We start from the raw sequence: 13,345 nt of genomic DNA, 5'->3' as shown, positions 1-13,345 counted from the left end.
TTGAGGATAGCCAACATAATAAAGTATTTTTCTCCTTTCTGGAGTAGCATGTTAAATAAATATGTAAGCCTTTCCCCACTCAGCAGCTAAGGCCTCCTTGCTTGAAGTAATTGATGTGGAGAAACATCAAGACTGTTGGTTGAAATGAAAATGTGCCCCAAATATGTGAAGGTTTACCCCCATTAATTTGTATCTAAAATGGAAAAGGATGAACATTTCATAACCCCTTGCACCTTGAGAAAAAAAAAAAAATCCACCGTAGGTGGGTGTTGCTGATGTAACATGGTCCCGACCCACTGATTACTTTCTAAGAAAGTAATGACTCCGTCTCCAGACTCAGCACCACGTGCGGTGCCTCAAGTTGATGTGAGGCAGGTGTGAGGCAGAGTGTCCGTGACCCCACACTACGTGGGTCCTACAAGCGGGTAAAGCAGACAGCGGGCCAAAGAGGGCGCGCTCCCGAGAGGACGGTCTTTGCCTGCACCCACCGGCTCTCCCCAGGGGTACGATTTGAAAGCAGTTTTTCTTAGAATTAGGCTGAGTTATTATGGTCATTTAAAACTACTTCTTTTTTTTTTTTTTATTTATTTATGATAGGCACACAGTGAGAGAGAGAGAGGGGCAGAGACACAGGCAGAGGGAGAAGCAGGCTCCATGCACCGGGAGCCTGACGTGGGATTCGATCCCGAGCCTTCAGGATCGCGCCCCGGGCCAAAGGCAGGCGCCAAACCGCTGCGCCACCCAGGGATCCCTTAAAACTACTTCTTTCCTGATTTCCTTCAGATGTTGAAAATTGTCTCCCTCTCCCTGGATGACTAGGGTTCCGTCTCATTCAAAATGAGAAAGCACAAAGGAAGTGCACATTCTAAAATAATCAATCCCCCGGTGCCAGCACTTGTAAAATCAATACTAGTGAAATACAAAGAAAGTTGCCTCTTACTAGGGCAGATAATTAACATTACAAAACACTAAGGATAATTCATTTAATAGTCTCTGCATCTTTACCAAAATCCCATAAATAAGGCAAATTAACCATCCTCCTTACAGACTGGAGCCCAAGGGATTAATGATTTATCTGTGGTCACTTGCTGGGAATCTAGAGTCACTGGGTCTTCTCTTCCTAAATTTTGAGCCCTTTTAGGGGCTTCGTTATCCCTAATGAATGATAATATTTAAATTCCTTGAAAATGCAAAGGTTCCATTCTTTAAATGAATTGAATGTTTATTGTGATTTTGAAGTCACAAAATAAAAACTATTCTAATTTGTAAGACTTTTTGATTGGCCAAACCATGACACATGTGACTTACATAGAGCCATTTTAACTTATTTATATTTTTTTCCTACCAATACTACTTGAGAGTGGAGCATTTCAAATATTTTTAAGTGATCTCATTATACTCCAATCAGTGGACTCAATAGATTCAAATCTTCTGCTATTTTATGATTTCTGTTATTCTAATGCTCTATTTATTTTAAAGATAAGTGAATATATGGAATGTGCGTATCTTCTTGTATGCAACATATGTGCATTTCAATGTTTAATAATTTTACAGGAAAATAGTAAACTAGATAATTTTATGCATATTAATGTATTTAGAGGGAATCATAGTGATACCTGTGATTTGCCTTGAAGTTCATTAAAAGTAACAATTAATGGATGTTAGAAACATAACAGACACATAACAAAGGATGTCTCTAGTTCATTAACGGTGGAACCTATGTAGTAGGTAGTCAGATTTTTATTTCTAGATTATTTCAACTTTGCCTTATGTTTGAAATTTTTCTGACAAACTTGGGGGGAAAAAAAGACCTTTTCTATGATATGCTTTTGATTTGTCTTTAAAGATAGCTAAAAGAGAAAGGTGATTAGATGGTTGTGTTCGCAGGTAGTTTTAGTGGCAAGGAGGTCATAACACAGTGACTGAGGCCGGAGCCATCCAAGAAAAGCCTAGACCCACAAGAGCCATCCGGTTTCCCATGCTGAACGAGTCCGTGTGCAGACCAGGTGGTGCGTACCTTCACAGGTTGGGAGGGAGCCTTCGAACTGCAGCTGGGCGCTGAGCTTGCAGGTCAGCGTGTCTGTCCCAGACAACGTGAACCCGGGGTGGCACTGGTACTTCACAAAATCACCTGCAAGAGTCAAACCCAACACGCCTGGGAATTAGTATGTTTCCATGACACACACAGCGTGTGAACCTTTTAAACATATAGATGGCGACTTAATGAATCGAGTCAGTGAACAGAGGTAGTCCTCTTTAGCCTGTCCAATCAAAAGGTGCCATTTTCACTTCTTCGGTTATAAAAATGCTGTCCTGACTAATATCAGCAGAGGCTGCACCGAGGGCTTTTTCACAGACTGGTGTGTCTACGTTCGCACCCCTTCCCACCATGATTACGATTGAAAAAAAAAAAAAAAAAGAAAGTGAACTGGGGTTGCTTGGGATTCAAGGATGGAGAGAAGAATGGCTTTAATGCATCCAGAGAGGGCTAACCCGTGACCTTGGCCTAATTAGTACCATGTTCCCATTAACTGAGCCATTATGAGTAGAGCAGAAATTGGATCACGTGGTTTGACCAGTGGTCTGAAACATGGGGTGAGAACAGGGTGTTGGATTCGTAGCCGAGACAGAGAAATCCTGGGTCACAGCAATTAGACCACAAGCATATGCCACAGCTGGTTTCCTAATGTGACCTGATGATTATTTAATGAAATACGCCATTAATATAGGATGATGAAGCACAATTTCTAAATATTATCATTAAATATACTCACCAATTACATCCCAGTTTCAATGAAAGGTCAAAGTTAGACTCATCGTTATCTAAGCTACAAATGATGAAGCCCTTCTAGGGCATGAACATGCTTTTCTAACTGAACACAAATAACTAAGTCTGTCACTGGAAACTTTATTTAGAAGAAAAAACACAAACTAGCGAATGCGGGTGGGGATGTGCTCCAAAGGACAAAAGCAAGACTCAAATGGCAAAAAGGAGGTGAGGGAAAAAAAACACATTTATTTGATACATGACCTCTACGTCGGACTCCCCAGCAATGCTCTGGGATATTTCCGACAAATACTCATCTACTCATCTGAGTAACTACTGCGTTGAGGGGTGGGTGTGTTAAAAAAAAAAGAAAAAAGATGGGGCGAGCTGGTGATATTGTAACAAAGAACTCATTACCTATTTCAAAATCCTCATCCTCAGTAAGCATTTCTGCCTGTGGAACTGCCGGGGGAGGTTGGCATTTCTTGAGCTGAAATGCTAAATGGTTTATGGGAAAAACAAAAACAAAAACAAAACGCAATTACATTTGCTGAATAAACAAATTTATTACCAAAGAGAAAAAAAAAGAAAAGAAAAGAAAAGAAAGCCCCCCTCTCCTGTTGTTTCAATGCCCCGGTGTGCTGCAGGATCTACGTCTGCTTTGGGACATTCTCTAGCTAACAGGACTATCTCACGCCGAAGCACACATGAAGCCAAAGGGGTTTGACCTCGTTTCGGGATTCTGGAAGGGAAACGGTTCCCCCACAGCCTGGTGCCAGGTCCATGCTGGCATTCGATGGGCCCCCCGCCCCTCATCCTGAGGGCACCCACGGGGGTGGGCCCCCCGAGATGGAAGGGACTGCTGGCCTTTTCTCCAAATGATTGATTTTCAAAATCAGGTAGGCTCGAGCAGGGGTCCAGGGAACCTGGAAGCTCGGCTGGGCCAGAGGTCACGTCCACACCGCCGGCTGCGAAGCCCGAGGTAGCGTGCCCACTTAGCGCGTGGGGTGAAAACGCACTGACCGTGGAAATTGAGGACGAAGAAACCTCCGTTGGAGAAGTCGCTGTGGAACTTGAGCAGGACCTGGTTGGTGGAGCTGTACGCCGTCTCCAGGGCCGTGTTGCCGCTGAAGATGCCCAGCTGAGGGGAATTCTGGTCCGGCCCGTCCCTAGGAAGGCAGGGGACCTTGAGGGCACAGCCCCTCCTCTTTCCACAGGCGGCCTTCTCCAGGCCCGAGCGGACACGCGGACGGCAGGTGCGCACCTGGCCCTGCACCCCGGCCACGGGCGGGTTACCGGACACAGCGGCCCCCCAAAGCCAGGGAGGCCTGCACACGCACTCAGCAGACTGCTGTGCTTTGCACAAAGTGAGTAAAGTACGAGTGATGCGTGGACACTGCCTGGACACGTGGTGATGCCTAATGTGCCGAGCCTGGCCGGACGCCACGGTGTCTGTCTTGCCCGTGTCGTGGCACCCCACAGGTGGCCCTGCTCATCATGAAGAGCCCGCTGCAGCCGCCGGCCCCAAGGTTGGGCCGCCCCAGGCCCGGGACCTCGCCCTGCCGCACTTCCGAAGGGACTGTCCCCACCCGGGGCCCTGCCCAGGCCATCCTGCTGCCCTCGGGAGGGGGGACCAGCTGCTCAGGGGTATGGGCTGCGAGCCCGTGGACGCGAGACCCCAGCTCACTAACTGTCCCAGTGGGTAGCAGGACAAAGCCTCCCTGGGGTAGGCTGACTCACCAGGGAAGGGATACCTCGAGGGCAAGAGCCACTTCCGGAGGGGGGTGAGGCCTGCAAGCGCTGCAGCCCCCATGGCCCGCGGGGACCCTGTTGACATGGCTATGCCTCCGTGGCCCCCGCATGGGCAGTGCCCCCACAGTCCCAGGTCAGCCGCCCTTCCCGCCCGGCCCAGGCATCAGTAAAGCCATCAGTCTGCACCGAAGGCGGCTGAGAGTTGTCTTGGTCGTGGGCTCCGGGCCGTCCCCAGCTCAGCTCGCCCAGGTTCCCAAACGGCATCCCGGGTCCCTTTAGTACCTCAAATCCCCTTCACCCCCGGTGCCGTCTGGCATGAGCAACAGGCCCCCGCCTCCTGCAAGGTGCTTCTCACAGAGCAGGCCCCCTTCCCAATCCCTAGGGCGCCCCAGGGCCCCCAGAACCGAGCCCGGCCTCCTCCCAGGCCTGCTCCTGACCCCACAGGACCCACAGCTCAGGTCACCCTGGTCCCTGGCTTCCTGGGTCTTCCAGCCTCCAGGACGACCCCCAGAACCCCGCACACCCCACACACCTCATGCCCCATCAGTCCATCATGCCCCCCAGCCTGCCTCAAGCTCCTCACCGCCCGCACAGCTCCAATGGGCAGCCCCAGTCCCCGCCCCCCCCCAAGGCACCACAGGTGCCTGCCACCCAATCCCAGGGTCCCCGTGAGCTCTCATTTCCCAAAGCTGAGAGGAGAGGGCCGTTGCCACCGACGTGGAGCTATAGCCAAGGGCCACACGGGGACCTGCCCAAGGCCACGGGGCTCCCAGGAGCAGAAACAGAACCCCCATCCCCAGCCCGCTTGCACCCCACACGCCACGTTTGTGGAGGCTGAGGGGCGGAGGGCTGTGCGTGATTCCCTCCTCCACATTCCTAGGGGCACTGAACTCTCATCGTGCAAGGGATCCTAACACACCTTCCTTTTGGAAAAACCACATCGAAAAACGTAAAGTGAGATTATCTTGGAATAATCTATAACCAGAGTCCTCCTGAATTTATCGACCATGTTACAGGACATCTATGCTCTCCGTCGCTGGATGCGGTGGGTAAATCTCATTTCCAATATCCACCCAAAAATGCTCATTTCTTAATATGTCGTGTGACACAAGAGCCCGCGGAAGGGGCAGCGGGAAACGCCTGTCCCCATGACGCATGGGCCTATGTGCAGAGGCGCTCCTACCAGACAGCGATGTAGTCGTTGACCGCCTCCGTCTGCAGCAAGGTGAAGTTGATGTAGACGCCGTGGCCAGGAGGGACCGTGATAAGCCAGACGCAGTCCTTCAGGATCGGGTACTCATCTGGAAACCCGGGCGAATAAATAGTACCGTTCTGGGATGTGACGTTATATCCGCAAGGAGCTGAGAAGGAAGCAAGGCAGTGAAGCCCTACGCAGCCAGCTTTAGGAAGCACACGGCTATAGAACATTTCTAAGTCTCTAAAGTCCCTAAAAAAGTTTTTTTTTAATCTTCAAATTTAGATTTATTAAGACATTCAGCTATGTCTGTCAGTCTACATCCAAAGTTGCTACTAAAAATAAAATAAAGTCACATCCCCCATTAGGAATATCGAGTCTGAAAAACACTTTTTTTGAGCCAAGCCTATTGTATAAATGACTAGTTTCTTTTCATATCAAAATTCCCACAAAATATTACATTCCCTCCTCCCCAGTTCTACCTGTTGACATGATGAATGTAAAACTTTAAATGTGACACATCCTTGTCAAAGAAAAGGTGCAAAGTCTATTAACAGCTTTAAAAGTGGGATTTGCAGAGTGTGATCATACAGGGTTGTACCCATTCCCTAAGTGCAGAGATTGCCATGATTCAACACTGTTTTGATTCAGTTGCAAGAATTTAACATTACACAAAAAAATACACTTAAGGCCTTTATCAGTGCCCCAAAGCCCTTCCCACTTGGTCTACTACCCTATGTGGACAAAATCTTCCTTAGAAGAAATAATTGTGAATTATTTCTCAGTAACCACTTGGTCAAAGTAATGCCCCAACGTCTTAAATTCTTAGAAGAATCACACTTCTAAACTAAGCTATCTAAGTTCCACTTAATGCGTTCTCCAAATACCTCGGGATAAAGTCATTCCCATATAATTAAGAAAAAAAAAAAAAAAGGCCATCACTTAATCACTCCGTTATTTTCTGCGACCGAGCTGATAATCCATTGTGCTATGTGATACGAGGGATTACAGGGAAATTACCCATAAATATATAATGGAAAATTTTTTTGTTGTTTTTGTTTTAGGTGAGATTTCCAAGACCCATTTCAACAGCCTAAAAGAGCGGCATCCAAGTCCACTTGCCTAAGACAAAAATATTATCAATCCCTGGCAGGCGTCTGCCTGCAGAAATGAGACCAGGTCAGGTGAGTGGGGTTTTACTGAAGCACTTCCACGTCTCACCAGCGTCCAACGCTGCACAGATTCACGATCCCTAACCCGCCGGTTTATTTCACTTAATGACCTGGTGTTCCCCGTTACCATGGCAATTACTCTGTCTTCTCTATGGACAAAGGAAGTTGACCCTACGTTAGCAGAACAACCGGAGCTGCAGTGTGACGTTCAGAGGGGGGGTCAGTACGTCAAAGTCATAAGTGACCGGGCTTTTTAATCAACCCAAATCCGATGGATGTGGTCTCGGACGCCAGATGCCGGGAGTCTTCTGAGGCTTTCAAAGACGCGTCCTGGGGGATGTCGGGTGTGGGTCCAGGGAACATGGCCAAAGTGTGTTGTCGCAAAGAGAAACCGACACTTTGGTGCCAAATGATGTGTGACGGCAGGCCGTGGGCAGCCCAGGGACCGGGCGATGCAGGGTAAACCAGGCTGCATCCGGCACGAGCTTTGCACGAATCCCCTGGGAGAAGGGGCCGTGGAGAACGTCCCACAAGTTCTATGGGTGAGCATCCATCAGTGAGGTGTGGGGCCGGCCGAACCTGGCTTGTTAACCAGCCACGCAGAGCATGGGGACACCCATGGGCTGTCGCCGTCACAGTGGGCTACCCGGCGGCCCCGGAGCTGTGGGATCTCCTCCTACCACCCCGCTGCCACGGGGAGCAGAGCTCTTCCAAACTTGACTGAGACGTGACCTTCACCCTAAAGGTGGCTCGTCTGTCCGTCCGCCATGTGGCCGTAGCTGCCGCCAGCTCTTCGCCAGCACTAGACGGTCGGCGGCCACAGGTCACGGATGGCGTTCCCTGGCACGGCCACCCACAACCCACTCTCATGAGGCCTCCATGCCTTGCTCAGGTCACCCTAAAGTAGAAACCGCAAATAACAGATGAGCTGACAATGAGTAGGACGGTCGCCACTGGATAGTTTAGCCCTGCGTGTCCTGAAGCGGGCGGCGGGCCGGCCTTACGCGCACCTGAGGTCGTTCGCTGGGAACCGACTTGTAACCTGCCATCGCCCTGACTCCCTGCACTTTGACTTTCCAGGTTGGAGCTTGTAGCTGTGCGACCCCGTTGTGTATCGGGGAGCACCCTTCCAAGCAGTGACGACACGCAACAGAACAAGCAAGAAGGACTGAGTCCATCTCTTCGAGAGCAAAAGAAACCGCACAGGGATTTCTGCGGGAGGACGTCTCGCGGGCTTCTGAGGTTCTCTATGTCACTTGCGGTAGGACCTCGGGCAAGCCAGGGATCTGAGCCGGGGTCTGCACATGACACCCAGGTCACAGGTCCACCACTCACTGATCCAAGGAGTCTTCGATGAGAGTCTATCACGTCCCGGGATGTGCAGGGTTAGAGCAAGACACCCAGCCGGGGACGTGGAGCACAGGGGCGCGGGCAGGGGACCCAGCAAAAGGCTACGTGGAGTCAACTGCTGTGGACACGATGAGGGAACAAATGAACAGTGCTCATCAAGCAAGCTAATACGACCCCATTAGTGCACAACGTGTGCAACCGCCCTTCGCCACCCTGACCTGTCACCCCAGGGAAGGCTTTGCCCTCACTGCAGTGGCCCCACAGGCACCGTTAGATTTCCCGGTCGGGGGGCCTGTCCCTGGATGAGTGCGGACACAGCGGATGTGCTGTGACTCAGCATGCCCTGGGTCCGGCCGCTCAGTGTCTCCTGGGGGTGAGGCTAAGCACACCCCGAGGTGCAGATCAATTGGGAAGCCGCTGTGGAGAGCAACCTGGGACTGGATCCCCTACTGGCTTCCACTGCCTGTGTCCTGGTCGCCGGTCATGGCAGGACGGGGAGGCCACCGGCTGGCCAGGGGACGGCGCACCGCACACCCCAAGGCCCCTCACAGTGGGGCATGCTAGGGCGTCAGGCTGTCCTCTGGGCCGGGGCGGGGAGCCATGCACTAGGCTGCAGGGATTCACACCAAGAGGTACCCAACCTGTCTTGCCGTCTGATCTCCGGATAAGGCCCCAGGATAGAAGATGGGAGGAGCCTTTGTCACTTTGGGCAAGACGCTCTCAACCCTCCTCGAGCTTGCCAACAACAGGACTAGGAAAGCACTCAAGGGTGGTGCTGGTTGCCAGGGGAACCCAGCAAGTAATTGGAGGACTGGAAATTTCAGGCTGTGCCCTAACCTCCCGGGGGCTGGAGGACCCGGAGCTCAGTGTCATCAAGGGCCCGTCATGTCCCATGATGGAGACACCAGGAAAACCTCATGGGACAGGGTCGGGAGATGCCTCTTGCTGCACACATGGGAGCTGGGAGGACGGTGGGTGGGACGGTGATGACCCTGCGCCCACCCCAGCGCCCCTGCCCGCCAGGCTCCTGCACCCGCTGATCGCAGGCATCCTCTGCATGCACCGCTGCCTCGAGGTCACATGCTTCCCTGGGTCCCGGGAGTGGCTCCAGCACGCGCACCCAGAAGGCAACAGGGTCGTGCACACTTACGGCCAGTCCCCGAGATGCCCGAGGGGCCACAGGTTCCCCTGGGGGGCACCAGCTGTCCTCGGGGACACGAGTCACAGCGCGGTCCACGGCTGGCCCTGCAGTAGGCTCCCCGGTGGCCTGTTGCAGGGACGGGGGGCGGTGAGAGTTGTGCGAAGCCTCTGCACACGGTCGTCCTGCCACGACCGCCGTGACCCCGAGGAGGGCGTGCAGCCTGAAGTGAATGATGGAGGAGAAGCGCTCAGGCCTTTCTGCAGGTGTCACAGCCCAGGACCAGACACCGCGCCCCCATCAGGTGCGGAGCTGGGGCAGCTACGCTGAGCTTGGAGGGTGTCAGCAGGCCCCGTCTGCACTGAAGGCCTCCTGGAGGCAGCGTCCACCCACATCCTCACTGGGTGTCCGCTCCGCCCTGAACCACTGCCCAGGGTCACTGGGGGCTCTTCTCTCTGTTGTTTGAGAACCTGAGGCTTTGGGGTGGCTCACAGGGATAGGGACGGTGTATCTCAGCCCCCGGCTCCCACGAGGCCAGAGCCAGGAGACGAGGAGGATGAGCGGGTGGGCCTGGCGGACCGCAGCCGGGCAGGGGGCAGCATCACCGCACTGTGTCTGGGGGCTAGGCTCGGGGAAGCCCACGGCCCGAGACGCGTGTTCACTGCTCTTTCCTCCACTTCAACAAGTGCAGAGTGCGCTTCTCTGAACGGACACGGATGGAAAGAGCTTATCAAGCGAGTCCAATCAGAAATTCAGTCTTAAAAACCCTGAACAGCCACTAGGACAGTCACAGGCCATTTAGAGATGGTTGTCTCCGGGATTCCATTAAGGCTTCTGTGTGACCTTTAGTACGAGGGCGAAGAAAAAGCTCACGACATTAAACAGCAGATACCTGCATTTGGCATGAATATTTATGAACTTTTAAACTCTTGACTATTCCTGCAGCCAGGAGCTGCACACCTCATCTCTCTGAATGTGTGCAGCACCACAGGTATTTTTGATCTACATTTTTTTTCCCCTTTCACTTACTTTGGTTTCCTTATGATGGTTTTGAGATAGACGTAGTGCACTCTAGCTTAGGAATTGTTTGATAATGGAAATATTTAGAATAACATTTATAACCCAATATAAAATATAACCCAAGTATTATATTTATATATAAATATAATATAAATATTACATATAACATATTACATATTATAATATATATTACAAATATTTATAATATATCACTGATTGTGTGCAGCACACAGGTATTTCTGATCTACATTTTTTTTCCCTTTCACTTACTTTGGTTTCCTTATGATGGTTTTGAGATAGACGTAGTGCCCCCTAGCTTAGGAATTGTTTGATAATGGAAATATTTAGAATAAAATGTATAACCCAAACCTTATATTTGTATACATATCACATATAACATATCACATGTTATAATATATATTACAAATGTTTATAATATATCAGTAAAAAGAGATAGTTGTATTCTTTATGATTTCCTTTTTTCTATGAACTATAGGAAGAGATTATTTTCTGTGTCCATCAGTCAACTTGGTAAACCTTAATTTTAAAAATTACTTATATAATAACATATTCTTCAACTGCTTGGGTTTCTCACATCAATTATTCAATCAAATAGTGTTCTTTTTTTTTAATTTTTATTTATTTATGATAGAGAGAGAGAGAGAGAGAGAGAGAGGCAGAGACACAGGCAGAGGGAGAAGCAGGCTCCATGCACCGGGAGCCCGACGTGGGACTCGATCCCGGGTCTCCAGGATCGCGCCCTGGGCCAAAGGCAGGCGCCAAACCGCTGCACCACCCAGGGATCCCTCAAATAGTGTTCTGATTATAATATCTGTCAATCTAAACGAGGTTGCTAACACGCTAATTGCCACACATTACGTTATGCTAATAATTCTCTCTGTGACACAGTTCCCCACTGTACCTACTGCCGCATTTTGTGTCGAGGAACATTAGGACAGTGCTTAACTTAAAAAAAAAAACAAAAACTTAAAAGTATATCTATATAAATCTTCCAGATTAAGGTGACAAAATGTCTAAAATTTTTAAACTGTATTTGTAAGTAGAAATGCATATTTAATTATCAAATTACATAGTGTAAACTGATGTCTTTTTAATTGTATTTTATTTATTTTACCGATTATAACCCTTTTTTTAACTGACACTTCTGTATGTTACTAGCAAAAATAATGTCTTGAATTTCTCAAGTCACCTTGAGACATATTTTTTCTTTTGATATCATATTTTTAGTCCAGAGGAATTTAGAATACACTAATTTTACATAATAAATCCTTATGCAATAAACATATTAATATTGTCAGCATGTACATATAACTTGGTTTGATATATGCTTGGGAGGACTGATGCCTTAAGATTTATAATTCTTGGGCAGCCCAGGTTGCTCAGTGGTTTAGCACCTGCCCTCAGCCCAGGGTGTGACCCCGGGGTTCTGGGATCGAGTCCCACGTCGGGCTCCCTGCATGGAGCCTGCTTCTCCCTCTGCCTGTGTCTCTGCCTCTCTTTCTCTCTCTCTCTCTCTGTTTCTCATGAATAAATAAATTTTTAAAAACTTTAAAAAATAAGATTTATAATTCTTGAATCTTAATTGTCTAAATTGCTCAATTTTTAGTAAGGATGCCAGAAGTTGTTCAAAGTATCTATGTTCTCTTTCATTTCCCCCCAAAACATCTATGATCTATTCCAAGATTCCTCTGAAGTATGCAGTGTTGGACCTTTGAAGATTGTTTTTCAGGACATTTGTCCTACACACTAAGAATAAATCTGAACTGAAAAACCATGCAGGATTAGTAAAATACATTTCAGGTGAGCATCCTGCATAATAAGCAGAGTTTGCTGATGTCCTGTGAGGGCCTTAACCATAGTCTAAGTGGACACTAATAGACATCCTAACAGCCCACCATTATCAGGAAATATATATATATATATACTATTCATAAATATTTATATATATAAAGGAAACTATTCAACTATTATATATATAAATTCAACTATTATATATATATATATAAAGGGTATATATATATATATATATACATATATATATATATATATATCTTCTTGGAAATACAACCTTTCACAGATAAAATAACTTTTGTTATACAGTAAATATTATTTTGAGTTTAAGCCAATATGGAGAGGCCATGAAACACACATTGGATGGTGCCTAGAAAATATATTTTATGATATAATTTTATGTGAATCTCATGTTGTGGGTTTTTATTTTGTCTATAACATTAAAGAGATGAAACAGAGATAAAATGGTAACAAGATGTGTGTAGTAAAGAATTTGACCTTGCCTAGAGAGAGGTCTAGCCCTCTATTCTGGGAGGGAATTTAGGGCATTCCTGACAGGAGCATCTTTGTTTCATGTGGGGGCTGGCCATACCCAATAGTTGTAGGATGGAGCTGGCCATGCCAGAAAGACCAGCCACGGAGGTTCAGGTGGGACCTTTGGGTTATAGGATGGGAGTTGGTCTGGACGCCTACAGCAAGCACCAGCATCCATCAATCTGTCATATGACCTAACAGAGCCCCAGCTAAAAACTCTGGCACTAAAACCCAAAGAGCTTCCCAGGTTGGCAACATTCTGGGCTAATGGTCATCCATCAGTTCTGCAGAGTGACGCTTCCACCCTGCCCTCACTCAGGCATCTTTCCCCATGATTTTAACGTGTCCTTTCCTTGTTATAAACACAACCAGAGTAAGACAGCTTGGTGAGTTCTGAGACTCCCTTTAGGAATCCAGACTCAGCGTGGCTTGGGGGCCACTCTCATACTTTCACTTGATGTCTAGAGGCCGTTAGCTTCAGGTTGGCCACCTCTGGGTAGTACGATGTACCGCAACGTAATTATCAAAGGTGGCATCCCCTCTGAGATACACCACAAACAATATATTCTCTTATTTTCACAAGGTAATTCTAAGCCAGCAGTTAT

General features: G+C 48.5%; 1 protein-coding gene across 1 annotated transcript in view; it reads right to left on the bottom strand.

Moving 5' to 3' along the window:
* CSMD1 (CUB and Sushi multiple domains 1) overlaps positions 1-13,345 on the bottom strand; it is a 1,877,909-nt gene that overhangs the window by 141,338 nt on the left and 1,723,226 nt on the right. Inside the window, exons 43-46 of the mRNA XM_041753151.1 lie at positions 5,703-5,880; positions 3,791-3,936; positions 3,185-3,265; positions 2,018-2,131 (exon numbers count right to left, since the gene is read on the bottom strand). Coding sequence (XP_041609085.1) covers positions 2,018-2,131; positions 3,185-3,265; positions 3,791-3,936; positions 5,703-5,880 — 519 coding nt within the window. The remainder of the gene's footprint in view (positions 1-2,017; positions 2,132-3,184; positions 3,266-3,790; positions 3,937-5,702; positions 5,881-13,345) is intronic.

Source organism: Vulpes lagopus, chromosome 4 (assembly GCF_018345385.1).
Source record: "Vulpes lagopus strain Blue_001 chromosome 4, ASM1834538v1, whole genome shotgun sequence".
NCBI classification, from domain to species: Eukaryota; Metazoa; Chordata; class Mammalia; order Carnivora; family Canidae; genus Vulpes; species Vulpes lagopus.
This window is presented reverse-complemented; position numbering and strand designations above follow the sequence as displayed.